The following is a 27,519-nucleotide window of genomic DNA, read 5'->3' on the forward strand; positions in this document are numbered from 1 at the left end:
TATTTTAATGTTAGAATAGCAATGTTAAACACACACAAATCTGATAATTCACAGATGGGAGGTTATTGTACTCATTAAGTTCTGAACTTGCGTCATGAGTGGCTCTGCTATTCAGGATATAATGAAGACAAACTCGTAAAAAATAAATCTTATGTTTTCGGCACGCTCTTGCATTTTTATCTAATACTGAATATAGTGGTACTCTTTCATTCTCATTTCTTTAATCTGGATTTGATATAAAATACTAACTTGATATATTAAGAACAGAGGTCTAGAGATTGCATTTCAGTAATTATCAAAGTTAATTAGTAGTTTATGTATGGGTTTTTTTTTTTTTTAAATTAGGTAAGCTGTTCTGATTTTGTGTTCAAAGCTAACTTTAAACCAGTTTGTCATACTGCAACCTTAATATTATTGTATGGTTGTGGGGGCTGCAGAACTTCAAACATCTTTGCTTCTATGACACTGGTGTTCTGCAATTTATTGACGCTTCAAAAGCTGTCTACTGGAAAATGGGTTATACTTTTTGAGCTGTGTAATCAAGCCAGTTTCATAAGAGCACGTGGGAATGCAGTTTTATCACTTGGATTTTACCAGCCTGCAGTACATACCATCTAAAATAATCTTGTAATCCTCTGAGTAGGCAGCGTTAAGCTAAATGTGGAGTCTGCAGTTGATTTGAGCAACTACAATACTAATATGACTCCCAACTATAAAAGGAACAGACTTATTTCGGTCTATCTACAACACATTGTATTGTAATAACAAAGACTATCAAAAGTAGAATTTTATATAATGCCCAGATATTGTCTCTTTAAAATGTTCTTATTGTTTCTGTTGTCATACTACAATATAAACTAATACTCCATCTTCTGAATCTAAATCCTTCCCATGCTGTCATGTCACTTAGGACAGTGGTTCTTAACCTTTCCAGACTACTGTACCCCTTTCAAGAGTCTGATTTGTCTTGTGTACCCCCAAATTTCACCTCACTTAAAAATTTACAAAATCAGACATAAAAATACATAAGTGTCACAGCACACCATTACTACAAAATTGCTGACTTTCTCACTTTTACCATATAATTGTCAAATAAATCAATTGGAATATAAATATTGTACTTGCATTTAAGTTTATAGTATACAGAACAGATAAACAAATCATTGTATGAAATTTGAGTTTGTAGTGACTTCGCTAGTGCTTTTTATGTAGTCTGTTGTAAAACTAGGCAAATATCTAGATGAGTCGCTGTACCCCCTGGAAGACCCTGTACATGTACCCCTGGTTGAGAACCACTGCCTTAGGACATGAAGAATGCCCTGCCATCCCTCTCTATCATGCTATTTGCCAGAATGGCTATCTTGTTGTATTTCTGTAGCACAACATTTTTACAAGGATAGGTTGTTGGCTTATCGCTCAATCCCCAACTTGAAGGACATATGGACTGCTTTTCATCTGGTCACTAATTTTAGACATGTCTAGCTTGGGTGACACTATGAAGAGTAAAATTCCCACTGGCTTAGCTCTCAGGGTCATTGGACTACACAAGCCTTCCCACAGCTTCAAGGTACAGTCTCCAGGGAATGACTCCATCATCTTGGTTTACAATAAAGAGATTGACTTCAGATAATTGACAGTACTGCTTGCTCTAAGACCATGTCTGCTCTACTACTTATGTCGACAAACCTTATGTCGCTCAAGGGTGTTGTGATGGGGTGTACAAACCACACACGGGGCAACAAGGGGTTAGGGATTATTTTGGACTCAGCCAGCCCTGTCCTGCCACATCAGAAGCAAATGCTCCATCTGCTGGAGGAATTAAAAGGCAGGGAATTAGCTCATTTGGGTGCCAGAGCTGGAGGTGAGCAGACTTGCAGCCCACAGCTCCAGCAGAGCAGAGGGAAGCCTAAGACTCTGACACAGCTGCTCAAAGGGGCCCTCCCTGAGGGAAGGGAGGACCCAACCCAGAGACAACCGGAGAGGTAAGTATCCTGTGGAACATAGACGTACTTATTGTGGTTTCGGTTTCCACACCAGGGGAAAGCCTTGGACTAAGCTAACCCCAGCGGGTGGATGGCCAAGAGGAAGAGGCCCAGGGAGGACAGTCTTAAACAGCCTTGGTTGCCAAACTCCTGTTAGCTCTGGGTCAGAGCCCAGTAGAATGGGAGGAGTCCCTTGGCAGTCAGGAGTTGCAGCTGTGACCACTAGGCCACGTTCCCCAAGAGAAGACTGTTACAGGTGTGGAGAAAACAAAAACCCTGAGTGACATAAATTTCGCCAGCAGAAGTGGTAGTGTGCACAATGCTATGTCAGCGGGAGAGCTTCTCCCACCAACATAGCTACTGCTGCTTGTTGCGGGTGGTTTAATTATGTTGATGGGAGAGCTCTCTTCCATCAGCATAGAGTGGCTACATGAGAGATCTTATAGCAGTGCAGCTGCATTGCTACAGCTGTGCCGCAGTAAGATCTCTAGTGTAGACATAGCCTAAGTATCCTAGTAAATGTCCAAATTGTGGCTCCTATGAGGCTCAGCCATGCTGGGGAGTAAGATGAATTACTGCTGTCTGAGGGACAGTGGCAGGAGGCACTGTTCTTCACTGATGTAGCATTCTTTGTTTGTCTGAGAAGAGTGAGGTAATGTGGAAGAAGATGCACAATAATATTGTCTGGACACAAGGGTAATACCAAGGCAGTAATTTTCAAGGCAACATGTGAAATCAAAGTATAGGAGGTGGAAAAAGCCTTTATGCTAATAGCTAATTATAACCCTAATTTAGTGACGCAAGTAAGCACATGTTTAATTTAAAGTATGTGACAAATACTGTTGAACTATGGGACTATGCACATGCTTAAAGTTAAGTTTGTGGTGTGTGATTGTTTATTTATATTCCAGTCATAGACCAGGAACCTATTGTGCTAGGTGCTGTACAAACAGAACAAAAAGACAGTCCCCACCCTGAAGAGATTACACTCTTAAGTATGAGAAAAAACCAACAGTTTGATGCAGACAGATGGGAGAGTACAAGTGAACAATGAGACAGTAGTGCTTTGCTGAATCAGGACCCGTACCAGAAAGTTATGGTATACTTGAGGGTACAGAGACCTCCTTTTACGGTCATCTTCTGCCATCAGATGTGTGGATGCAAGTCCCATACTAGTTGCTCCAAAGTATTTGAGATCACAATTTGTCCCTTACTATATATTATGTTTCTTGGCCTAAACATAACCAGTGTTGTTTCCACCATGCCTCAGCTTTTTCCATGTAACGTATGTGCTAATGTAAACTGTGCTATTGAGAAAAGACCCAATCTTGCAACCTCTACTCATGCAGAGTCCCACTGGCTCCAGTACAAGTATTCACATGAGTAAGGAATTCTCATTCGAGTAAGGTTTGTGAGACTGAGTCTAATTTATAAATTGTGTAAGAGAGAGAAAAATGCAGTGGTAGGGAATGGGGTCAAACTGGAATCTAATTTATGATAATTTTCCTTGGACTTTACATGGTGAAATAGAATGTAGACCTCTAAGAATAACATTTACAAAAATGCCTGTGTCCCGTTTTCAGAAGTAATTTAGTAGTCTGAGGCTGTGTCTACACTACAGCTTATGTTGGCATAATTTATGTTGCTCAAGGATGTGAATAAACCATCCCCCTGAGCGACATAAGTTACACTGACATAAGCGCCGGTGTGGACAGCATTAAGTTGGCAGGAGAGATGGAATAGTTTAGCCAATGGGAGAGCTCTCTCCCGTTGGTTTAGAGCGGTTATGTTAGAGAGCTCACAGCAGCGCAGCGGCATCAGTGCAGCTGTGGCACTGTAAGCTCTCTATTGTAGCTGTAGCCTAAGTGTCATTCAGAGGCGTCTTTGTACTTCGTCAGTCCTGACTGGCTGTGCACTGGGCCAATCCAAAGCAGTTAGAGGGCTCCTCTAATTTATGTTGCTTGCCAGTGGCTCCAGTGTCTCACTAGGGATTTTCAGGATGCAGAGAAGTGTTGGTTATGCCTTTTACACTGACCACCAGGATTACACAGGAGCCACTAAATTGATCCTGTACCACTGGAGGATCCTCCTGTGCTGGGATGACCCTCCCCTGGCCAGCTGTGCCTGCACTAGAGTTTCTTGGCACCAGTGGTGGTGTGTAAAGTAGCCACTGTGTAGGTGAAGGTTATGGTCAATGTTTTTGTATTAATAATGCAGTATATTTTCAGTATATAGAATTGGTTTGGCATACTCCAAAACATTTATGGAATTAATAACACATTCTTTTCAGAATAGAGTCTATAAACAAAAGTAATAAATACTGTGGTGCCAACCCTGATCTCATAAAGGTTTATTTCAGTAGTATTTTTCTCATTCTCTCTGGCAGAGTGTATACAGCACAGTTCCTGGTGAACCTTCCATAATATTGCTTATGCAGGAATTACTTGTTTCATGAATGCATATACAGTTCTCTGTTTGACAATTACTAGCTCTCCAGTTGATAGGAATAAGGCTTTGAAAGTTTGATTCAGATATGTCCCATAATGAGAAATATATGAATATGTTGACCTGAATATTACTAGCCCTGAATTTTAGATGCCATTAAATACAGTTAAGGTTCTTTTTGTAAGAAGAAAATAATAGATTGCATGAAAAGGAGAACAATGATTTACTTCTTGGAGACTATATTACTTAAGGAATTTGACAAATCATGCAGTGTTCATGTGAGCCAGTTGTACACCAGCCAATGGTAATGTAATTAGACCTCTTAATTTACAGAGGTTTATGTGTTCCCTGCATTTTTAAAACCTACTTATTGGGCAAAGAAAAGAAAAGAAATTGACAGAATAGTGACCTTCTTCCAGAGTTGCTGGTTAAGAGATAGGAAACTGATGGAAAATGATTGCCACGAAGATAATCGGTGCAGTCCATTACTCATCTTGTCAGCTGCTTCTACTACAGGGGATTGTATCACAAGATGTTAATCTGTCTGTGACTAGATTTCAAAGCAAGCATTAGGGTTTTTTTCTGGTGTATGTAGTTTAACTTTCTCCTCTCATGTATACTTTTCAACACAGAAAGAACTGGAATCCTGGTTTCTAAATTTCAGTGTATAAATTAATTAAAAATATTAACATCTGTTTTCTGGAAGGGATTTTATGTTAGAAAACCTAGAATGATACACTGTAGACAGTTCATTTCATTGTAGAAGTTGTGCTTTGTAATCTAATGAAGATGATGTGTTTTGAGTAATGGTTTTTGATAGTTTTGGCTTGGATTGTCCTTTCATTTGCATATCTCCTCCTTCCACAGCTCTGTCTTCCATAACTAATGTGGTCAGAACCACCCTGCTCCCACACACTATTCTTTTCCTCTTATAAAAAGAACCTTAACTGTGTGGTTAGTGGTACATAAAATTCAGGCCAGGTAATGTTCATGTTGACATATGCTGTAGGAAGAAAGACACGTTGCCAGGAGTGTAGTTTAACTAGGCCACAACTTTATTAAGTAACACATCTGGGAAACTCTCTGGCAATAAATTATCCCATGCAGGTCACCCTGGTTTTGTAATCCATTCCACCTGGATGAGGGCTGTCCTCAGTCCCACCTCTCCACATCTTTAACCTGGTCCCATTGGTGGGACCCCATTGCCTTCTGCCCTCTGTACAAAGGGTGAGTGTTTGAGGAAAAGGGATTATCTCCTTGCCCTGTCAGACAGAAGCACCAACCCAATTCCTCATCTTTTTAGGAAATGCCTTTGCAGCTCTCAGAAGGGAATCCCAAGGTTATAGTTATTAGTGCTCTGTCCCTTTAAGGATTGGAGATCTGTTGAGGAGCACAAAAGGGACAGTGCTGGGGAGCAAGTGTGGTTGCAGCAGCAGGAGAGTTTGGTGTGTGCTGCAGAGAGACTTTGACTCAGTGAGGCTTGTGCAAGTTGTGTGTGTTTGGTTGTTCGGATACTATTTACATTAAAACTCCAAAGTTAAACTAGTGCCTGCTCTGGGAGTGTGATCTTTCCTCCTGTTTGCGCTTCAATTCTAGTTTATCAGGGAACCAGACCCTCTATTAAACAAGCACCTGCCACTTTGCAACAACACAAATTTTACAACCTAACTTAGCCTCTGGGGGCCTGGGCTACTGAGTGGAAGGAAGAATACCATACAACACCCAGGCCAAATCTGGCAGTGAAGGAAGAATTCTTTCCCAGTCCAAAAAGGCTACTAGCATGATGACCACAGCAAGGCCCCAAACTCCAGTCCTACTCTTAATGCCAGTTACCAAGAGGCATTGGGGGTGGGGGTGTTCTTCCCAACTGCAGAATGGCACTCTGGGCAGAGATATGGGCTTATAGGCCCTCCCTTTGGGTGTGTGGGAGCCAATAGGCTTAAATTGTACACTTTTGTTCTGCCAAGGAGCCCCCCTCATCAAACCCAACGCATGAGGAAGTTGACTGCCCGCAAGTGGGGGGATGAAAAAAGGCAGGGAGAGGCAATCCTTAAAGGGACCCAAGGTTGTCTTTCTCTTGCTGACCTAGAAAAAGCCTCCCCACTTCTGAGTCATGCCCAGTTTGTGGAGTTGGTTACTTTCTAAAAGATTAAAAAATGATAATCTATTTAAATAATATATATGAATTATCTACATAACTCTATGTGATCCATAACTCTATGTTACTCTTTTAAAGAAAATAACTTTTGATTAAAATGCAGCATTCTGAATGAAATGCATGAAGGCAAATTGTTTCTTAAACTTATTTTTAGAAAAATATTTGCATGTCCATTAACTCCTTACTTGCGTAATTGTATTATATAGTCTTTTTCTAAGATACTGAATTAATAATTCGTTTTTTCCTTTGATTTCACTCATTTATAAAAGAAAAGCAGTAAGACACAAACAAGTAGGTAAGAAAACAATATTGTAAGAAAAGAAATTGTAGATTTTTGGTAAAAAAATAAAACGGTTTCTGAGTGCTTTTGTCATTAGGGATCTTGTGGCACTTCTTTCACGAGTCGGAGTATTTGTGATGTCTTGTCCAGATACCAGTTTTGGTAACTACAGTCTGCCCACTTCAGTACCCCCTGTAGTTTAAGTAGGATATACTGTTCTCTAGTTTGTGCCATAAACTGTTGTATAGTTCTCTATATACTTTTAATCAGTTGCTATATTTCATTTCATTTCAGTGTTGGATGTAATGATACACTATATCTTATATGGTAAAACCTCAGAGTTATGAACACCTCTGGAATGGAGGTTTTTCGTAACTCTGAACAAAACATTATGGGGTTTTTTCCCCAAAAGTTAATACAGCTTTGGAACTTTACTATGCAGAAGAAAAATGCTGCTTTTAGCCATCGTAATTTAAATGAAACAAGCACAAAAACAGTTTTGTTACCTTGTCACATCTTTTTTTTTTAACTTTACCTTTATTTTTTTTATTAGTTTACATTGAACACTGTACCGTACAGTATTTGGTTTCTTTTGGTCTCTGCTGCCTGATTGCATACTTCCGGTTCCAAGTGAAGTGTGTGGTTGACCAGTCAGTTCATAACTCTGGTGTTCGTAACTCTGAGGTTCTACTATATTATGCGTAAGGGGACTGTTGCCCCCTTACTAACATTCAGTGGGGGGGTTTTAGTTGCTAGCTCCCAGTACTAAAAGGGGGAAGGGTCGATGGGGAATCAGGACCCTGAGACTGACAGTCCCCCAGAACAATGGGAAGAGGCCAATGCTCCAGGTCACCCTGAATGAGGGAGGCAACCTAGTGACAGAGGATGTGGAAAAAGCTAATGTACTCAATGCTTTTTTTGCCTCTGTTTTCACTAACAAGGTCAGCTCCCAGACTGCTGCGCTGGGCATCACAAAATGCGGAAGAGATGGCCAGCCCTCTGTGGAGATAGAGGCGGTTAGGGACTATTTAGAAAAGCTGGACGTGCACAAGTCCATGGGGCCGGACGAGTTGCATCCGAGAGTGCTGAAGGAAATGGCGGCTGTGATTGCAGAGCCACTGGCCATTATCTTTGAAAACTCGTGGCGAACCGGGGAAGTCCCGGATGACTGGAAAAAGGCTAATGTAGTGCCCATCTTTAAAAAAGGGAAGGAGGAGGATCCTGGAAACTACAGGCCAGTCAGCCTCACCTCAGTCCCTGGAAAAATCATGGAGCAGGTCCTCAAAGAATCAATCCTGAAGCACTTGCATGAGAGGAAAGTGATCAGGAACAGCCAGCATGGATTCACCAAGGGAAGGTCATGCCTGACTAATCTAATCGCCTTTTATGATGAGATTACTGGTTCTGTGGATGAAGGGAAAGCAGTGGATGTATTGTTTCTTGACTTTAGCAAAGCTTTTGACACGGTCTCCCATAGTATTCTTGTCAGCAAGTTAAGGAAGTATGGGCTGGATGAATGCACTATAAGGTGGGTAGAAAGCTGGCTAGATTGTCGGGCTCAACGGGTAGTGATCAATGGCTCCATGTCTAGTTGGCAGCCTGTATCAAGTGGAGTGCCCCAAGGGTCGGTTCTGGGGCCGGTTTTATTCAATATCTTCATAAATGATCTGGAGGATGGTGTGGATTGCACTCTCAGCAAATTTGCGAATGATACTAAACTGGGAGGAGTGGTAGATACGCTGGAGGGGAGGGATAGGATACAGAAGGACCTAGACCAATTGGAAGATTGGGCCAAAAGGAATCTGATGAGGTTCAATAAGGATAAGTGCAGGGTCCTGCACTTAGGACGGAAGAACCCAATGCACAGCTACAGACTAGGGACCGAATGGCTAGGCAGCAGTTCTGCAGAAAAGGACCTAGGGGTGACAGTGGACGAGAAGCTGGATATGAGTCAGCAGTGTGCCCTTGTTGCCAAGAAGGCCAATGGCATTTTGGGATGTATAAGTAGGGGCATAGCGAGCAGATCGAGGGACGTGATCGTTCCCCTCTATTCGACATTGGTGAGGCCTCATCTGGAGTACTGTGTCCAGTTTTGGGCCCCACACTACAAGAAGGATGTGGATAAATTGGAGAGAGTCCAGCGAAGGGCAACAAAAATGATTAGGGGACTGGAACACATGAGTTATGAGGAGAGGCTGAGGGAGCTGGGATTGTTTAGCCTGCAGAAGAGAAGAATGAGGGGGGATTTGATAGCTGCTTTCAACTACCTGAAAGGGGGTTCCAAAGAGGATGGCTCTAGACTGTTCTCAATGATAGCAGATGACAGAACGAGGAGTAATGGTCTCAAGTTGCAGTGGGGGAGGTTTAGATTGGATATTAGGAAAAACTTTTTCACTAAGAGGGTGGTGAAACACTGGAATGCGTTACCTAGGGAGGTGGTAGAATCTCCTTCCTTAGAGGTTTTTAAGGTCAGGCTTGACAAAGCCCTGGCTGGGATGATTTAACTGGGAATTGGTCCTGCTTTGAGCAGGGGGTTGGACTAGATGACCTTCTGGGGTCCCTTCCAACCCTGATATTCTATGATTCTATGAATGACAGGGCGGGCAGGCTAATCAGGGAGTCAGGAGGCCAGAGAGGTCCCGTCCTCCCTGTGAGCTGGAATTGCCGGGGTCAGACAGAGTGGGGCCGAGCTAAGGAGAAAGGAGGGGCCCAAGCTGAGCTGGGGAGCAGAGCTGTGCCAGATCCAGAGGGGCCAGAAAAGCAGCCCAGAGAGAGCAGACCCTGTCTGGGGAGCAGAGCTGCAGCCTCAAAGCCAGAAGCACAGCCCAGAGAGAGCAGACTTACCCTGGGAGCAGAGCTGCAGCAACCAGAGCCAGAGGGGCCAGAAAAGCAGCCCACGAAGCAGGTCAGTGCTAGGAGCAGAGTCACAGAAGCAGCCTGCAGAGCAGACCTGTCCTGGGAGCAGAGCTGTAGCAACCAGAGCCAGAGGGGCCAGAGAAGCAGCCCAGGGAGCTGGAGGCAGAGCAGCAGTTGTGCTGGGGCAGAGTGGAGGAGCTGGAGCTAAGACAGAGTGGAGCTGGGGCTGGAGCAGTCCGGAGCCGGGTGTCATGAGCAGCTGGGAAGAGTGAGGGGGGACCGTGGGTGGTGGGCCCAGCACAGGGAGACGCCTCAGCCAGGAGGCTCTGCAGGCTAGACTTGGAGGGGGATTGGTAACTCTGACAGGGCGGGGGTAATGCTGGGAAGAAGGGCCCTGCCACCTAGAGCCTGAGAGAATGTGGCCACCACCAGAGCGAGTGTCCTACCCACAGCATCCCTACAGCACAGCCAGAGCCTGAGAAAGGCCTGGTACTTACAAGGAACAGACTGTGAACTGCCCTGACATTCCAGAGACACTGTTTGTGATGTTCCCTGCCACAGAGTGGGTTGATGTGTTTCCTTTAACCTTTCCCATTTTTCCGTATTCTTTTTAAAATTAATTGTTGATTAAATAACTCACATTTGCTTTAAAGTGTATGTCATGATCAGTGGGTCAGAGAAGTGCCCAGTGCAGAGAGAGTATCCTGGAGTGAGGACACCCTAGCTCCTGTCCTAGGTGACCACAGCAGGGTTGGGGGTCGAGCCCCCCAGGAATCCTGAGCCCAGCCTTGTTGGGGTTAGGAGGACTCTGCCAGACAGGAGAGTGGAAGGGGAGTCCTCCAGGGCAGGGAGGCCACTGGGTAAAGGAAGTGGGATCGAGAACTCAGATCCTTTCGCTAGCCCACTTCACCGGGGTAGTGCAGAAGCCAAGAAAGTTCCCCACAATAGCAGGACTATTCCCCCGCTTACATATGGAAGCCTGGTAGTTACTCCATAGTTAGGTTTGTGTTCTAAAATGATCCTAAAGTAGCTATAAATTTGTTTTTTTCTAAATGTAGGTGTGAAATCAGTGTAAAATTTTTGACATAATTTTATGCCCTTTGAATTCTCTATGTAGATTTTTCCTCCGTTTCTCTTCCTATATTTTTAATAGGACGTCACTGAATTTTGGTATCTTAGGCAAAAACCTCATTTGCTACATAGCTGTGATTCATTCCATGAGTACCATACATCCCCTGCGTAAGGCAGAGGGACACAACAGGAAGAAATGGAAGCTGGTGGCTGCATGCCTGGTTGGTATACTATTGGCTGTTGTGCAAATGACTGCGCCAAAAAAAAAATGTTATTTCAGCCTAGGATTTACCAAGCTGAATCGGACAATTAGATTTGTGGGACTGCCTCTAACATTGCACTGGCTTGTCTTTCTCCAACCCCACTCAATCCGTGGCCCCACAGCTGAGAGAGCCAACAAAAGGTACTGAGCTTGATAAGTGAATGGAGGGGATGGTATGATGAGGTTGCCTACAACGGCATCTAGCTGATCTATGACTGCTTGCAGAAAATATCTCCAGTGGCTGGTGATGGGACACTAGATGTGGAGGGCTCTGAGCTACTACAGAGAATTCTTTCCCAAGTGTCTGGCTGGTGGGTCTTGCCCACATGCTCAGGGTCTAATTGATTGCCATATTTGGGATCAGGAAGGAATTTTTCCCCGCATCAGATTGGCAGAGATCATTAGCGGGTTTTGCCTTCCTTTACAGCATGGGGCATGTGTCAAGGTTCCTTCCCCACTCTGAACTCTAGGGTACAGATGTGGGGACCTGCATGAAAACCCCCTAAGCTTATTTTTACCAGCTTAGGTTAAACTTCCCCAAGGTACAAACTATTTTACCTTTTGCCCTTGGACTTTATTGCTGCCACCACCAAGCGTATAACAAATATATAACAGGGAAAGAGCCCACTTGGAAATGTCTTTCCCCCCAAAATCCTCCCCAAACCCTACACCCCCTTTCCTGGGGAAGGCTTGATAAAAATCCTCACCAATTTGCATAGGTGAACACAGACCCAAACCCTTGGATCTTAAGAACAATGAAAAAGCAATCAGGTTCTAAAAAGAAGAATTTTAATTGAAGAAAAAAAGTAAAAGAATCACCTCTGTAAAATCAGAATGGTAAATACCTTACAGGGTAATGAGATTCAAAACAGAGAGAATCCCTCTAGGCAAAACCTTAAGTTACAAAAAGACACAAAAATAGGAATATACATTCCATTCAGAACAGCTTATTTTATCAACCATTTAAACAAAACAGAATCTAACGCATATCCAGCTAGATTACTTACTAAGTTATAAGACTCCGTTCCTTTTCTGTTCCCAGCAAAAACCACACAGACAGAGAGACCCTTTGTTTCTCCCCCCCCCTCCAGCTTTGAAAGTATCTTGTCTCCTCATTGGTCATTTTGGTCAGGTGCCAGCGAGGTTATCCTAGCTTCTTAACCCTTTACAGGTGAAAGGGTTTTTCCTCTGGCCAGGAGGGATTTTAAAGGTGTTTACCCTTCCTTTTATATTTATGACAGCATGCTTGCAGGTTTAAATGATGTAGTGTAAATGATGGATTCTCTGTAACTTAAAGTCTTTAAATCATGATTTGAGAACTTCAGTAACTCACCCAGTTAAAGCAGTTTTCACATGGTAAATATAAAACTGTGAAATGAGAAAGTAAATAGTTTGACATTTATACTTTTGTATCAAATTAAAACACACCAAAGATATTTTTATACATTGAAGCTTTTGAATTATTACTTAATATTAACGGTCACCTTTGCTTGCTAGAGAAAAGGGGACTAAACATTTTACAAAAATGCAAATATAAATATCAAGTAAATAACTTAATTTATATACATAAAAGTCCTTCCTGTTGAGCAAAACAGACAAAACAAATGAAGTCTCCCAAACATGCTCATATCCATATCTAAGAATTGGAATATTTGTTCAAGAATTTATTTTCTTAATGCTGACTTCAGATCCCCACACTGGTCAACGTGTGAATAAGGCATATCCTTATTCCTCTCTGTGGGCTACCTGCATCACCAGTCTGTGCAGAGGGGAGGAAGCAACCGTTATAGAGCTGCTACTCCCACTCCCAAGTAGGTGGGTTGGGAGTGGATAGACCCTGGATTCCACCCCACTTACGTCAACAGAGGTGAGCTGGCATGGAGGAGCAGGTAAGCTGTGTCACAGATGTGACAGGAGCAGCTCGCTGCCCCCTGGAGCGCAGAGGAAACAGGAACTGAATTGTGAATGTTAACAATAAGAAGAAAGTCAAGGAAAGTGTGGGCCCCTTACTGAATGAGGGAGGCAACCTAGTGACAGAGGATGTGGAAAAAGCTAATGTACTCAATACCTTTTTTGCCTCTGTCTTCACAAACAAGGTCAGCTCCCAGACTGCTGCACTGCGCGGCACAGCATGGGGAGGAGGTGACCAGCCCTCTGTGAAGAAAGAAGTGGTTCGGGACTATTTAGAAAAGCTGGATGAGCACAAGTCCATGGGGCCGGATGTGCTGCATCCGAGAGTGCTAAAGGAGTTGGCAGATGTGATTGGAGAGCCATTGGCCATTATCTTTGAAAACTCATGGCGATCGGGGGAGGTCCCGGACTACTGGAAAAAGGCTAATGTAGTGCCCATCTTTAAAAAAGGGAAGGAGGAGGATCCTGGAAACTACAGGCCAGTCAGCCTCACCTCAGTCCCTGGAAAAATCATGGAGCAGGTCCTCAAGGAATCAATTCTGAAGCACTTAGAGGAGAGGAAAGTGATCAGGAACAGTCAGCATGGATTCACCAAGGGCAACTCATGCCTGACTAATCTAATTGCCTTCTATGTCGAGATAACTGGCTCTGTGGATGAGGGGAAAGCAGTGGACACGTTGTTCCTTGACTTTAGCAAAGCTTTTGACACGGTCTCCCCCAGTATTCTTGCCAGTAAGTTAAAGAAGTATGGGCTGGATGAATGGACTATAAGGTGGATAGAAAGCTGGCTAGATTGTCGGGCTCAACGGGTTGTGATCAATGGCTCAATGTCTAGTTGGCAGCCGGTATCAAGTGGAGTACCCCAAGGGTCGGTTCTGGGGCCGATTTTGTTCAATATCTTCATAAATGATCTGGAGGATGGTGTGGATTGCACCCTCAGCAAGTTTGCAGATCACACTAAACTGGGAGGAGAGGTAGATACGCTGGAGAGTAGGGATAGGATACAGAGAGCCCTAGACAAATGAGAGGATTGGGCCAAAAGAAATCTGATGAGGTTCAACTAGGACAAGTGCAGAGTCCTGCACTTAGGACGGAAGAATCCCATGCACCGCTACAGACTAGGGACTGAATGGCTAGGCAGCAGTTCTGCAGGAATGGACCTAGGGGTTACATTGGACGAGAAGCTGGATATGAGTCAACAGTGTGCCGTTGTTGCCAAGAAGGCCAATGGCATTTTGGGATGTATAAGTAGGGGCATTGCCAGCAGATCGAGGGACGTGATTGTTCCCCTCTATTCGACATTGGTGAGGCCTCATCTGGAGTACTGTGTCCAGTTTTGGGCCCCACACCACAAGAAGGATGTGGACAAATTGGAAAATGTCCAGTGGAGGGCAACAAAAATGATTAGGGGACTGGAACACGTGACTTATGAGGAGAGGCTGAGGGAACTGGGATTGTTTAGTCTGCAGAAGAGAAGAATGAGGGGGGATTTGATAGTTGCTTTCAACTACCTGAAAGGGGGTTCCAAAGAAGATGGCTCTAGACTGTTCTCAGTGGTAGCAGATGATAGAACAAGGAGTAATGGTCTCAAGTTGCAGTTGGGGAGGTTTAGGTTGGATATTAGGGAAAAACTTTTTCACTAGGAGGGTGGTGAAACACTGGAATGCGTTACCTAGGGAGGTGGTGGAATCTCCTTCCTTAGAAGTTTTTAAGGTCAGGCTTGACAAAGCCCTGGCTGGGATGATTCAGTTGGGGATTGGTCCTGCTGTGAGCAGGGGGTTGGACTTGATGACCTCCTGAGGTCCCTTCCAACTCTGATATTCTATGATTCTATGAATGTCTGAGTCTGATTCTGGAGAAGTGCAACTATGCAGAGCCTCTTATTCAAGGCTCATGGTAACTCCACTATGCAATCCTTTGCTGTCTAACTTTATTATAAAAACATGTCAATGGGACTTTTTGATCTTTTTAGAATTGTGTCCATTATACAGTTACTGTAGATTGTGTGTAAAGTAGAGCATGTGATATCTTTATCTATTGTATTTATTGTTACAACAGTTTATATATAATAAATAAGTCAGCACCCCATGTGTTTACATGATGAAATTATGCAGTTGCATAATTGTTCATTTTTCAAAAAAACTGTCACATAAGTGTGTTCCCAACTCTAAGCTGCTTCTTCAAGTGCTTGTCTATGTACGTTCCAGTCTTGGTGGAATTCAGATCTTGGTGGAATTCAGATTTTTTTTGGCCTACAGTATCTGTTGGAGCCATGCACGTGCCCTGAGGGTATGACTACACAGCAGCTAGACACCCACGGCTTGCCCGTGCCAGCCAACTTGGGCTCATGGGGGTTGGCCTGCAGAGCTGTTTCATTGCTGTATAGACTTCTGGGCTTGTGCTGAAGCCTGGACTTTAGGACCCCGCAAGGTAGGAGGGTCCCAGATCTCAGGCTCCAGCCCAAACTCAGTAGTCTATACAGCTGTGAAACAGCTCTGCATCCAGAGCCCCGTGAGCCTGAGTCGGCTGACACAGGCCAGCCCTGCTTTTTTCTTGGCAGTGTAGACATACCCATAGTGTCCTTGTGCCTCCCACTAAAGTCATAAAGGATGGAGTACCCCATCCACCCCTCAGTTCCTTTTTACTGCCTGTGCCTATGAATTGGAACTCAGGGCTTCTCTCTACATGGAGCTATTCAGGAATAGCTGACTTTAAGTTCAGACCCTGCCTTAATCAAAATTAACTGTCAAGTGTAAACAAGTCCTTACGGACTGTCCAAGCTTCTCTCTCACTGTATGATTCCCTTTTTTTGTGTAAATAGTTGTGAATACCTGTAGATAGTTACTTATTTAGGGCACAGCTACACTAGAGAGTTTACAGTGGCACAGCTGCACCGATGCAACTTCGCCGCTGTGAGCTCTCTAATGTAGCCACTCTAAGCCGACAGAAGAGAGCTCTCCAGTCAGCTTACCTATTCCAGCTGGGGCTGGCCTTACCATGAGGCGAACTGAGGCGGCCGCCTCAGGTGCCAGACTGAGGGTGGGGGGTGGGGCGCCACTAGGACCCAGAGTGTAGAAAATTGTGTCTGCTGCTGGTGCATATGTATTCTCTCTGCTCTAGATGCACGGAGATGGTGGAGTACTGGAGGAAGGAGAGCACAAGAGAGCTAACAGGCAGGCAGGAGAAAAGCAGGAGCTGCAGGGAGAGAGAGGAGGAGGAGCCTCTTATGTATCTCTCTAGCACCCCCAGGAGCCTGGACTGATTAACACCAGCTTCTCAGGGAGCTTCCTGTTTCCTGCTGCTTTCCTGAACCCACTTGAGGAGAGCAGGCAGTCAACTGAAGTAGTAGGAGCCAGTTAGGCCCTTAAGATGCTGGTATCTTCCCTCACTCACGCCCTGCTACCAGCCTACTTATTTGTCCCCTTCAGCTAAGTGTTGAGAGCCACTATAGCTGGCACAGAACAGCAGTCACAAGTGAAAGAAGAAAACACCCCTCTGGGGCAGCATTCAGAAAAAGAAAGAAAGCAAAGGAAGCTGTTTTCTCTAAGCAGGAAGAAGCTCTCCTGAGATACATAGACACAAATGTTCACAGGGAGCCTTCCGGCCCCAGCTGGGATGTGAGTGGTGAGGAGATGCCTGATCTTCCAGTTAGTCAGAGTGCAGGTGACCTGGCAGCTACTTCAGCATCCATATCTCCATCTCAAATGGATGTAACCATGCACATTCCTGAAGAAAAGCGTAGATCAGAGAAGAGTGTGGTGGAGGCGCAAGAAACAGCTGCTGCTGAGTTTAGTTCCTTAAGTCTAGATGATTCAGGACTGTGGACCCACTTGAACAGTAGCCTGAGGGACTTCCTTGTATAGCATGGGCCACAGCAAGTGAAAAACTTAATGTTCCCCAAAGACAATGAAAATAGAAGTTTCCATCCGACACATTACTGGTGTGAAATCCCCAATGGTGACAAAGTGGAGAGGCCATGGCTTATGTACTCATGTTTGCTTATGTTGCAAACTCTTCCGGTCTAATGTTCCGGCCACATTGGGTTCTACAGGAGCAAAGGACTGGAAGAATCTGGCTAGAAAACTGGCATGCCATGAGAAGGCAGCAAATCACCAGAGAGCATTCCATAGGTGGAAAGAGCTTGAGATGAGGCTAAGGTTAAAGGCCACCCTAGATGATCAGCATCAAGGGAAGATTGCATTAGAGTCTCTTTACTGGCTATGTGTTCTGAAAAGGCTCATTGCCATTGTGAGAATGCTTGCTACCCAAAACCTAGCACTGTGTGGCACTTCAGATCAGCTATATGTGCCAAACAATGGAAAATTCCTTAAAATTGTGGAGCTGATGGCTCAGTTTGATGCTGTACTCAAGGAGCATCTAAGAAGAGTCACCACCCAAGAAATGTACACACACAACTACCTTGGAAAAACAATTCAAAATGAGATCATACAGTTACTGGCAACAAAAGTCAAACAGAAGATGTGGCAGATCTGAAGTCAGCAAGATATTGTTCTGTTATTCTGGACTGCATACCTGACATCAGCCATAAGGAACAAATGACTTTATTGGTGCATTTTGTAACAACAATAGAACCTAGTGATAATGTCCCTGCAATGGTGACTATCAGAGAGCATTTTCTAGAATTTATTGACACTGATGATACTACAGGAGCTGGTGTGACAAATGTGCTTCTTAAAAAGCTGGAAGATATGGGAATTGCGATAGCTGGCATGAGAGGTCAGGGCTATGATAATGGTGCCAACATGAGAGGAAAGAACAGAGGAGTGCAGACACGGATCCGAGAGTTAAACCATGGAACTTTTTTTGTCCCATGCAGTTCTCATTCATTGAACTTGGTGCTCAGTAATGAAGCATCAGCTTCCAGTGAGGCTGCTGAATTTTTTAATGTAATTCAAAGCATCTATGTATTTTTCTCTGCATCAACTCATTGATGGCAAATTTTGAAGCAACATCCTCTCTGACACTGAAACCACTGAGTGCCACATGATGGGAAAGTCGAGTGAAGGCGATAAAGCCTATCAAACACCAAACTGGGAAGATAGATGATGCCATAGTTGCCATTATGGAGGATAATGCTATGACAGGAACTGTTCATGGGAGAACAGTGGCAGAGGAAATGGAATCACCAGAAACATACAGAACTTCAAATTTCTGTGTGGCTTAGTGTTGTGGCATGACATACTGTTGGAAATAAATTTTGTAAGCAAGAGACTCCAAGGTGTTGTCCTTGATATATCTGGAGCAATGGAACAACTGGATAAAGCAAAGTCATACCTACAGTCTGACCAGTCAGATAATGGATTTCAAAATGTTCTGTAGAGTGCACAGAAGTTGGCAGAGGAACTTCACACTGAAGCTATTTTCCCACCCATTCAAGAATACAAGAGTCACCGAAGAAGAAGACATTTTGATTACGAGGCACGGGATATAATCCCATAAGAGACCCTAAACAACAATTCAAAGTTGAATTCTTTAAGCAGGTGCTAGATTGTGCAATACAGTCAGTTGAAGAATGTTTCATGCAGCTCAAGGAACACAGCAATATATTTGGGATGTTGTATGATATTTCAAAACTCCTCACTATACCTGAAGAAGACCTACACCAGCAATGCAGAGCACTAGAGACAGTGTTGCTACATGATGACAATGCACAATATTGATACAAATGATTTAGGTAATGAACTGAAAGCCCTTTCAAGATACATTTCCGCAGGATCAACTCCAAAGGCTGTTCTGGAATATATGTGCACAAATAAGATGATCACCCTCTTTCTAAATGCTTTTGTTGCTCTGCGCATACTTCTAACACTTCCTGTAACAGTTGTCAGTGGAGAATGCAGCTTCTCCAAACTGAAGTTAATAAAAACACATCTATGCTCCACAATGACACAGGAGAGGCTGGTGGGCCTTGCAACCATCTCAATAGAGCATGAGCTGGCCCAGATTGTGAACCTTCAGGAAGCAGTTCAAATCTTTCAACCAAAAAGGCACGGAAAGCACCACTTCAATTATTCAAACAGATAAAAATGCCAATGTTTGCTGTGCAGACAAGAAAAGTTACATTTGCTGTTCAGGCGTTTGAAGATAAGTGTTACTTAAAATTTTTGAACAAGGCATTTTAAGTTGTTAGTTCTCCTTTACTGGGATAGGTAGCAGAGCAGTACCATGACAGGAGTAGAACAGGAAGAAGGCAGAGCTGAGACCTTTCAAAGTTTTGGCCCAAGCGAGGGGGCATGGGGGCGTCATTTGAGCTCTCTGCCTTAGGTGCCAAAATGTTGTGGGCTGGCCCTGACTCCAGCCCCCGCGAGTGGCAGAAGCTATGATGGCAGGGGAAGCTCTCCCGCTGACTTAGTGATGTCCACAACAATGCTTATGTCCGTGTAACTTCCGTCACCCGAGGGGGTGATTTATATATCCCCCCCGAGTGACATAAGTTATGCCAAAATAAGATGTAATATAGCCGTAGCCTTAGTCTTCACTCATCACTTCTTTAACAGTATTTCCTTTTTTCCTTAAATTTTTTTTTTCTATAAGACTTTCCTGATACTGCGTCAAGCCCTTATGGGAGAATAAAGGGCCCCAGGTTTTAAACTCTGTCTTCCTTGTGAGACTGTATTGCCCCTTAACACGGGGCACACCAGATATTTGGTAAAAAGCATGTTCCTGAGAAATATGCCATTTGCAAGAGAATACGCAAGGCGAAAGAGGCTCACTTGAAGTTGTCTTTGCTGGAGAGATCCTTGAATGACCAGGACTGAAAATCCTGAATTGTCTTCTTCACAAAGTGCTCCTGTCCATTCTTCTGGTTGTAATTCTGAGGGTCACATCTCTAGGAAATCCTCCTCTGTGACTGATAAAACATCTGGGATCAGTGGAGGAAAGGAGCACTGCTCACCTGCAGAGGCATAGATCCAGGTCATCCTTGCCAGGTTCAAGCTCTAAAATGCATAAATCCTTTCATTCTGACATAAACAAGAGTGGCCCAAGAAGGGTCCCTCTACTCAGGCACCAGGTACCATGTCGCAGTACCAGCTCATTCAGAGCTTCCGATGAATGCATCCGATGAAGTGAGCTGTAGCTCACGAAAGCTTATGCTCAAATAAATTTGTTAGTCTCTAAGGTGCCACAAGTACTCCTTTTCTTTTTGTAAATACAGACTAACACGGCTGCGACTCTGACATCTGCTACTGACACTTTGGTACCAAAGTTCCAGGTATTGACTACTCCGGAACAGATGCCTCCTTCCCCTCCTTTTTGTCTGCCTTGCTGGCAGTAGCTGGGTACACCACTATCCCCTCCTGGCAACAAGTCCTGGTGGTGAGGGATCTGTGGGTTTGACTGCAGTCTCTTAGTCTGAATGATCATATGGGCATCTTTGGAAGTTATAGCAGAGTGCATCATACTTCAGAAGCTTTAGAATGGACTGTTTCACAAGGAGAGAGGAGGAATAGCTCTCTCATTCCCGTTAGGTTCTGGAGGTTCTGAACTAGTTGTCCCCACCCTCGCCCCTATCCCTAGAAGACCCATTACCAGCAAGAAGTGCATTGAGAAGTGACCTCCCAAACCCAGAGAAAAGACTGCATTTGAGGGCTGCATTTATTTTTGTTTGCTCACACTAGTTGGCCCCTCCCTACTGATGACCATAATGTTTATATTTTGCAGTTTTTTGTATATTGTGTTCTAAAAAATAAATACAAAGTAGGAGTTTATTAAAACACTTGGGATGGCCAGGGAATCTTTTTCTGGCAAATGTATTATGATGTAATATATGCAGTTTTTTAGGCCTATGACATATTTTGAACTTTTGTTCTCTTTTTCTTCCCCCATCCCAGGAAGGCCAGTCAGATATTTTGTACACATTTTGGACTGCAGTAACTCAGACTCTTTCCTCTCAATTTCAGATGGCAACAGACTGTAAGTGTTGTCTTTAACATGTGTGATTTGTGATGTCTTTGAGAGTTAGTCTGAAAATATGTAAATTCAATAAACCATTGCTTGTTATTTCCAGCTATCCGATCTGCAGCTGTGGTTTCTCCTGTTACTCCTCATACATATATTTCCATTCCCCAGACTTTTATTGTGCATTCAGGAAAATATGTACTTTGCTTTATTTAATATTCATCATCCAATATAAAAATATCCCTTTTTTGGCAGTGGCATGGTGGAGGGGAGAAATTTGTGGAATAATGGATTATACTTCCAGAAGCCAAAAGTGAATAGGTCAGCCAAAACCATAAACATTAACCTGATTAAAAGAGCAGTTATTTTCTTATTGTGCTCTTGGGTGCTGAGCAATCTTGAAAACCTGGCCACTTGCACCTAAAGCAAAGCTGAGCTTTTTTTGAAAATCTTGGTGCAGGATTCTGAAAACACAAAATATGCTGTACAAATGTCATGCTAAGTGGAGGAAGAGTCATAAACATTAGACAGCACTATTGCCAGTAAATAGCAGTGTAGCAGGCAACTGGCTGAATTGTCAAAGTTAAATACTGGGGATGCATTCACAAAAATACCCTTTACATTCATGTGAAGCTCGCAAATCCCTAATCTTAGTACATATGAATGAGGTGCAACATGCATATGCTTATATCTCTGTGGGCTCAGTCATTATGATATCCCTTTAAAAATTTGGGCTACAATAGCAGCATTATTAATTTGAGGAAGTAGCTGCTTGGTTTCTGTTTAGGAGTTGCTAAGTAACTAGGTGATTCCAGAAGGAAATTTCTTCAACTATATTAAAAACATATTTGTTTTATAGATTGTCTTATGTGTTACCTATAAGAGAGGTACCTAGGTTCATACGATCCAGCAAATATAGGAGTCTTATGTGCTTAAACTTAAGCATGTGCATAAGTGTTTGCAGGATAGGGCCTAAGACTGTATCACGGTGACAGCGATAGGCACAATTTTTATTTCAACATTGAGGTAACTTTTCTGTCCTGTTAGCAATTTAGTACACAGTTATTAATCAAAACACCACTGTTTTGCTTCTTATACTTGTTAGAGTTATTTTTAAATAAAAGTTTGGTGAAAGCAGGATGTTTATGCTGCAAATGCTGTTTTGTTTTTTTCAGTATATGTGAGTTTTCAGGCAATAATGCATGCAGTGTGTAGTCAGTTTTGTTTTTTTTTTAAATATTTTGGTTTACAGAAAGCTGCATATTTAACATTGAAATGTGCAAAGAACTCCAAAAGTCTGGAATATTTTTTTTAAACTAAAGGCAGAAGCACTTTTCACCAAAGTGTTTTAAAAAGAAAGACTAGCTTTTAAAGTAGCATGGTACTAGTGAAATAAAAAGGGACAGCAAAAAACCCATACATTTTTACGGGAAACCAAGGCCAAACAAATGTCTTGACTTCTGTCCCCAGGGCTAGGAGACATTTAGTATTTAATATTCAGCAATGTTTTTTTACTTTGTATATGTAGAGTAGGGCCTAGATCTTGTTTCCACTGACATAAATCATAAAACTCACGTTTGCGTCAGTGGGAGCAAGACTGGGCCATTAGGCGTAGAGAAGAAAATAAATGTGTGACAAAGTGTAAACAATAAAAGAATAACAGTCCAGCACCTATTTTTGTGCTATGGGGAAGAAACTATTACAGACATCAGCTCACCACAATGAAATATCTAATTACTATGGAAATAAAAAATACGGACCTTACAATGGTCAAAATGAAAAAATGCATATGAGTAAAAAAAATGGTTCAGATGGTGAAGTGTAAAGGTGTGAATGGATGAACTGAAGCATATGTTCAGACCCTGAAGGCCACCATATTAAAGGGCCAATTTTCTACTCACCTAAAACATTCTGGTGGAATCCCTAAAGTCAGGTGGTGTCAGAGCACAGATATTGTCAACCTTTTTTAAACTCTTCTAAATTTGTTTCGCTTTCCACTTTTTGTGGCATGCTTTCCGGGGCTGAAAATAACACTGCTTTCTCAGCTCGTTTTATCGTTCTTTATTTGACAAACGTGCAGTTGTTTTTTAATCTTCTTTTTAAAAAAAGTAGTATGTGTAAAAGCAGAACACTTCAGCTATTTAAATCTGAAGGGCTTCTCCCACCAGCTTGTAACAATAACTTTAAGGTTTGTTAAAGATTTGGGCCTACTTCAAATTATCTGTGTCCCTTTAAAAATGTGCTTTGAAAATGAAACAAAACTATAGATTTTTCTGTTGCAAAACTAACGTTGAAAAGTGCTTTAGAGATATGCAACCCAGCACACTGTTGTGCTTAATAAATAGTAACAGTAATAAAATAATAATTTGGTCATGAAATGCTAGATAACATAGCTGGGATGGTTATTGTACAAGGCAAGGTTTTTATGTTCAGCGTTCAGATTGTGGAGGGATGCATTACAGTGTTTTAGACACTTATATTTGTACTGTGATAGTTTTTACAACAATGATATTAATTGTAGATATAGTAATACTTCAGTTTTATTGTATAGGAATGTACTGATTTAAGTGCTAAGATCCATGCTATTTATTTTTATCCAAGAGGCTACTTTGGAAGATCATAATAAATGCTGTTTATTGTTTTGTTTTACAGCCTCTGTATTTTTGAAGCAAGCTTTTGAAGGAGAATATCCTAAATTACTGAGACTTTATAATGACTTGTGGAAGCGCCTACAACAATATAGTCAAAATATTCAAAGAAATTTTAATTCAAGTGGAAATACAGATCTCTTTGCTGAACTGCAACAGATGGAAGAAGATACACATGACATTTTCATGCAAAAGAAACAGGATTATGAGTATGTTGAGCACAAACCGCTGTATCTGACGAGATAACTATACAAACCTAGAGCCATAGGTCTGGTCTGCATGGTGCAGCAAAACACACTGGAGGGGTGTGATTTGTAAAGTGTTCTAACATGTTGTGCTCTAACTGTCCCATGTAGACCCTGCTGCCATGCTCAAAAAGGTGCCTGGTTTGTGCACATAAACTAGGCACCTTTCAGAGTGTGCCAGCCAGGCCTACTTGGGGCAGTTAGAGTGCAACACATTAGAGCATTTTACAAATTCGCACTCCTCTCATTCACTTTGCCGACATCCATCCTGCAAGAAGGGAGTTTTTATAGACAAGAACTCAGGGTTTTTCAGCTTCACAAAGCAGGAAGTCCCCTGCAGGAGAGCTAGAATTTTAAGGACTTGTTCAGCAGTCTTTCTATCAACTGGTGTGTGTGTGTGTGTGTAAAATAAAATGAAGACACATTAAGTTTCATGTTTTTGATCTGTGTCATTTTTGTCAGATTAAGCAATTAACTACATTGGATTGTCCTGTCATTCACAATTCTGCTAAAAGTACTTGTAGCTAGTTTTGTCTTTACCTCTGTGTATAGCTGTAGACAGAGCAAACGGGAATGATTAAAAGTCGCCATTTGCCTATCTGGTGTGAATGCAATTACTATAGTGTCTTTCTGTATTTTGTGGTACCACAATCACTACAGAGTGGCAGATACTCAGTTCCTAATGATTCTCACCATATCTGTTTTACATCCTAGAATGTACATGATTTACATGTTAAATATGGAGACGATTAGGTTTGACACTGGTGAATAAATCTATTCTGACTTATGAGCAATAGGATAAATATGTAGGATAAGATTTTTAAAAGTGCTGTGCATGGGCTTACCTATACTCCGATTGAAGTAACGGGAGTTTTACCGTTGACTTCAGTGAAAGCAAGTAAGGTCAGTGCTAAGTCCCTTGGAAAATCCCACCCGGCACATTGATCCTATTGTTCCTAAGTATAAAAGTCATAATTCCACTGGTAGAGTTTACATAGTAGCTACTATTGAATCATTTTCACTAATAGGAATTGTAATGATGGAAGTATATTAAATGTAGTTTTAAAATTTAATATTGAAGCCAGCACAAAAATGGTCCTTTCCCCTGGTGTTTTATATAGGTAGCTCCATGTCAGAGGAGAATTTTTTAGCATGCTCTGGGTGGGGCTCAGGCCATCTGTTATGAGATATGTGACGTCAGAAAAAGGCTCTGATCCCACTTTTGGAACACTTTCCTCATGTTTTTAATGTTGCATATCTCAAGAATAACTTGGTTTAGGGACGCCAAAGTTGTTTCATACAATAGGCCTCATGGGGAGCTAGTGCACAGAGCTGTGTTGAACTATGTAGGGACGCTAACTGAACAGTTATTTACTTCAAGGGAAAAAGTATCTTCTGGGTGCTATATATAGCTCTCTGGCTCCTGCAGAGTTTATAAGCTCTAGAGGAGTCCCAGCCTCAACTTGCTACTATATATTTCAACTTTAGAAAATGATAATGCTGTTTTATGCCCACAGTTCAGAAAAAGCCTTGAAAGACTCATTACAACCTTATGAAGCTGCTTATTTGTCAAAGTCATTATCTCGACTCTTTGACCCCATCAACCTTGTATTTCCCCCTGGGGGTCGGAATCCTCCTTCCACTGATGAACTGGACAGCATCATTAAAACTATAGCAAGGTAAGTGGTTATAATATATTGCAACATGTAATCTGCACCATGTCTTTTTATTTTCTATATTAAAATTGTGGAAATGAAACTTCATTAACAGTAAATGTTTGATTTCCCCTTTAATTATAGAAGTTATTAGCACTGAAATTAAATCAGGGTTCAACTGTTGATTCTTGTTGTGCAGGAGTAATTCTGAAATATTCATATGTGGTCTGCTGTCTGCAAGCATGCACATAAGTAATTTTACTCACATGATTGTGCTTAAAATCCAGTAAGAAAGAGCAATTTTAAATCTAGTGTAAATGTGTTACAACTAAATTATTCTGAATATACGAAAGGGAAGATATTTGCTTGGCTATAAACTAAATCTCTGATTAAAACAATCTGTTGCATAAAGAATGAAATAACAAGAATAGTAAATGAAGAGGAATATCCCAGTTAGAAAAAGTAAACTGAAATGTTTAAATCACAAATGGAACATTTTCATTAATCCCTGATTTCAGTGTTTTAGTCTATTTAGCAAGGACTGGTCCAAACAGTCCAAATAGGTAGCATTCTATGTAATTTACTGGATGTGTTAATATTGTGAAAAATGCTGAACTCTTACAGCTCTTGTTGTCTTCAGTCGGAATTACAAGGGCTCATCTCATTTTAGGATTTGGACGAGTGATAATCAGACTTCAGGAGCCAAATTAGCAATCAACGTTACCCAAAAGAGCCACAGTAAATCACACAGTGTTTTAAATTAATGTGGTGCAGAGAGCCACAGGAAACACATTAAAGAGCCACTTGCGGCTCCCGAGCCTCTGACTCAGTATCGCTGGTTTGGACTGTATTGCACATATTTATGGCCCTGATGCCCCATCTTGCAGAGGAAGTAGGATAACTTCACAAAGGACAGGAAAACTGAGTTGTCTAGCTAGTGAAGTTTAGGGCCCTGTGAAGTTCTCTAAGGGTGAGGCTTCCCAATTCTGTGAATCTTCACATCTCCCCAATGCTTGGAGGATTACCTCTGGCAACATGACCCATAGGGGGATAATGCTGCTTGGATAGCTATCTCTATCCTTGCCCTCAAATTTCTGCAGAGCTCCTTGTAGATGGAACCCTAGCAGATGGATTTCTGTGGGATTCCAGGAGGGTGAGGGAAATAGTGCTGAGGAGTCAGCGCTCATCCTCCTACAGGGATTCCCCAGGAAGTGATTTGGACCATAATTTCTTGTTGTTTTCTTCAGTTTGTTGTCTTCCATCTATTTTGGGGTCCCTTGTACTGCATATTGTGCTTACAGTAAAGCCTATTAGTTGTGACAAACAAAGACCGCACCTTGGAATCTCTGCATAGTTTACTCTCAGCCTCATCTGTGAATGGCTCTGTGCTTGCCTCTACCAAATTCTGCTTGCCAAGTAATGCATTGAAGTCAATATTTTGAACCCAATGGGAATAGTATCATTTTAGCATACATGCTGCAGTACCGAATTTACTCACTGTGAGTTCTTTCTTAGCATCAGAATGGGAAGTGATACACTCTGCTCATAAAATTCCTGAATAGACTTGTTAAACTGTAAATTGAACCATTGTGCCTCATAGAGTTTTGGTTGTATATACTATTCTCCTCCAACTGACATGCCATGTTACTAGTTATTAATAGTTCATTTGTTACAATCTGGACTATTTAGTTTTAATTAGGATCTATCTCCTTTTTTTCTAGCGAGTTAAATGTGGCTGCTGTGGACCCAAACCTCAGTTTAGCTGTTTCAAAAAACGTGGCAAAGACCATACAACTATATGGTGTAAAATCTGAGCAGCTTGTAAGTAATTTTTCAATTTCTAAATAATGTTTTTAAAGATACAGTGTTTTCTTTTTGTCACAGATTTATTAAAATAACGGCACTGGAATCCTAGTACATAAAACTATTGAATGCACTTTCCATTGTATTGAATGCATTTTGAGTTAAATTCTGCTCTTGGTTACACCCATGCAGACCCATCGACTGCAGTGGGATTTGTGTGTATGTAAGTCAAAGCAGAACTTGCCCTGTTGACTATAAACTGAAATGTCAGGATTTTAGTTGT

At 42.2% G+C, this 27,519-nt stretch overlaps 1 protein-coding gene across 3 annotated transcripts in view; it reads left to right on the forward strand.

Moving 5' to 3' along the window:
- COG5 (component of oligomeric golgi complex 5) overlaps positions 1–27,519 on the forward strand; it is a 307,484-nt gene that overhangs the window by 223,876 nt on the left and 56,089 nt on the right. For 2 of the 3 annotated variants that reach the window (XM_073328456.1, XM_073328457.1), the window contains exons 11-15: positions 20,143–20,199; positions 20,819–20,900; positions 23,538–23,742; positions 25,296–25,457; positions 27,155–27,254. In XM_073328456.1, coding sequence (XP_073184557.1) covers positions 20,143–20,199; positions 20,819–20,900; positions 23,538–23,742; positions 25,296–25,457; positions 27,155–27,254 — 606 coding nt within the window. The remainder of the gene's footprint in view (positions 1–20,142; positions 20,200–20,818; positions 20,901–23,537; positions 23,743–25,295; positions 25,458–27,154; positions 27,255–27,519) is intronic. The other variant, XM_073328458.1, reaches the window with a different exon arrangement.

This window comes from Lepidochelys kempii, chromosome 1, assembly GCF_965140285.1.
Source record: "Lepidochelys kempii isolate rLepKem1 chromosome 1, rLepKem1.hap1, whole genome shotgun sequence".
Classification (NCBI taxonomy): domain Eukaryota; kingdom Metazoa; phylum Chordata; order Testudines; family Cheloniidae; genus Lepidochelys; species Lepidochelys kempii.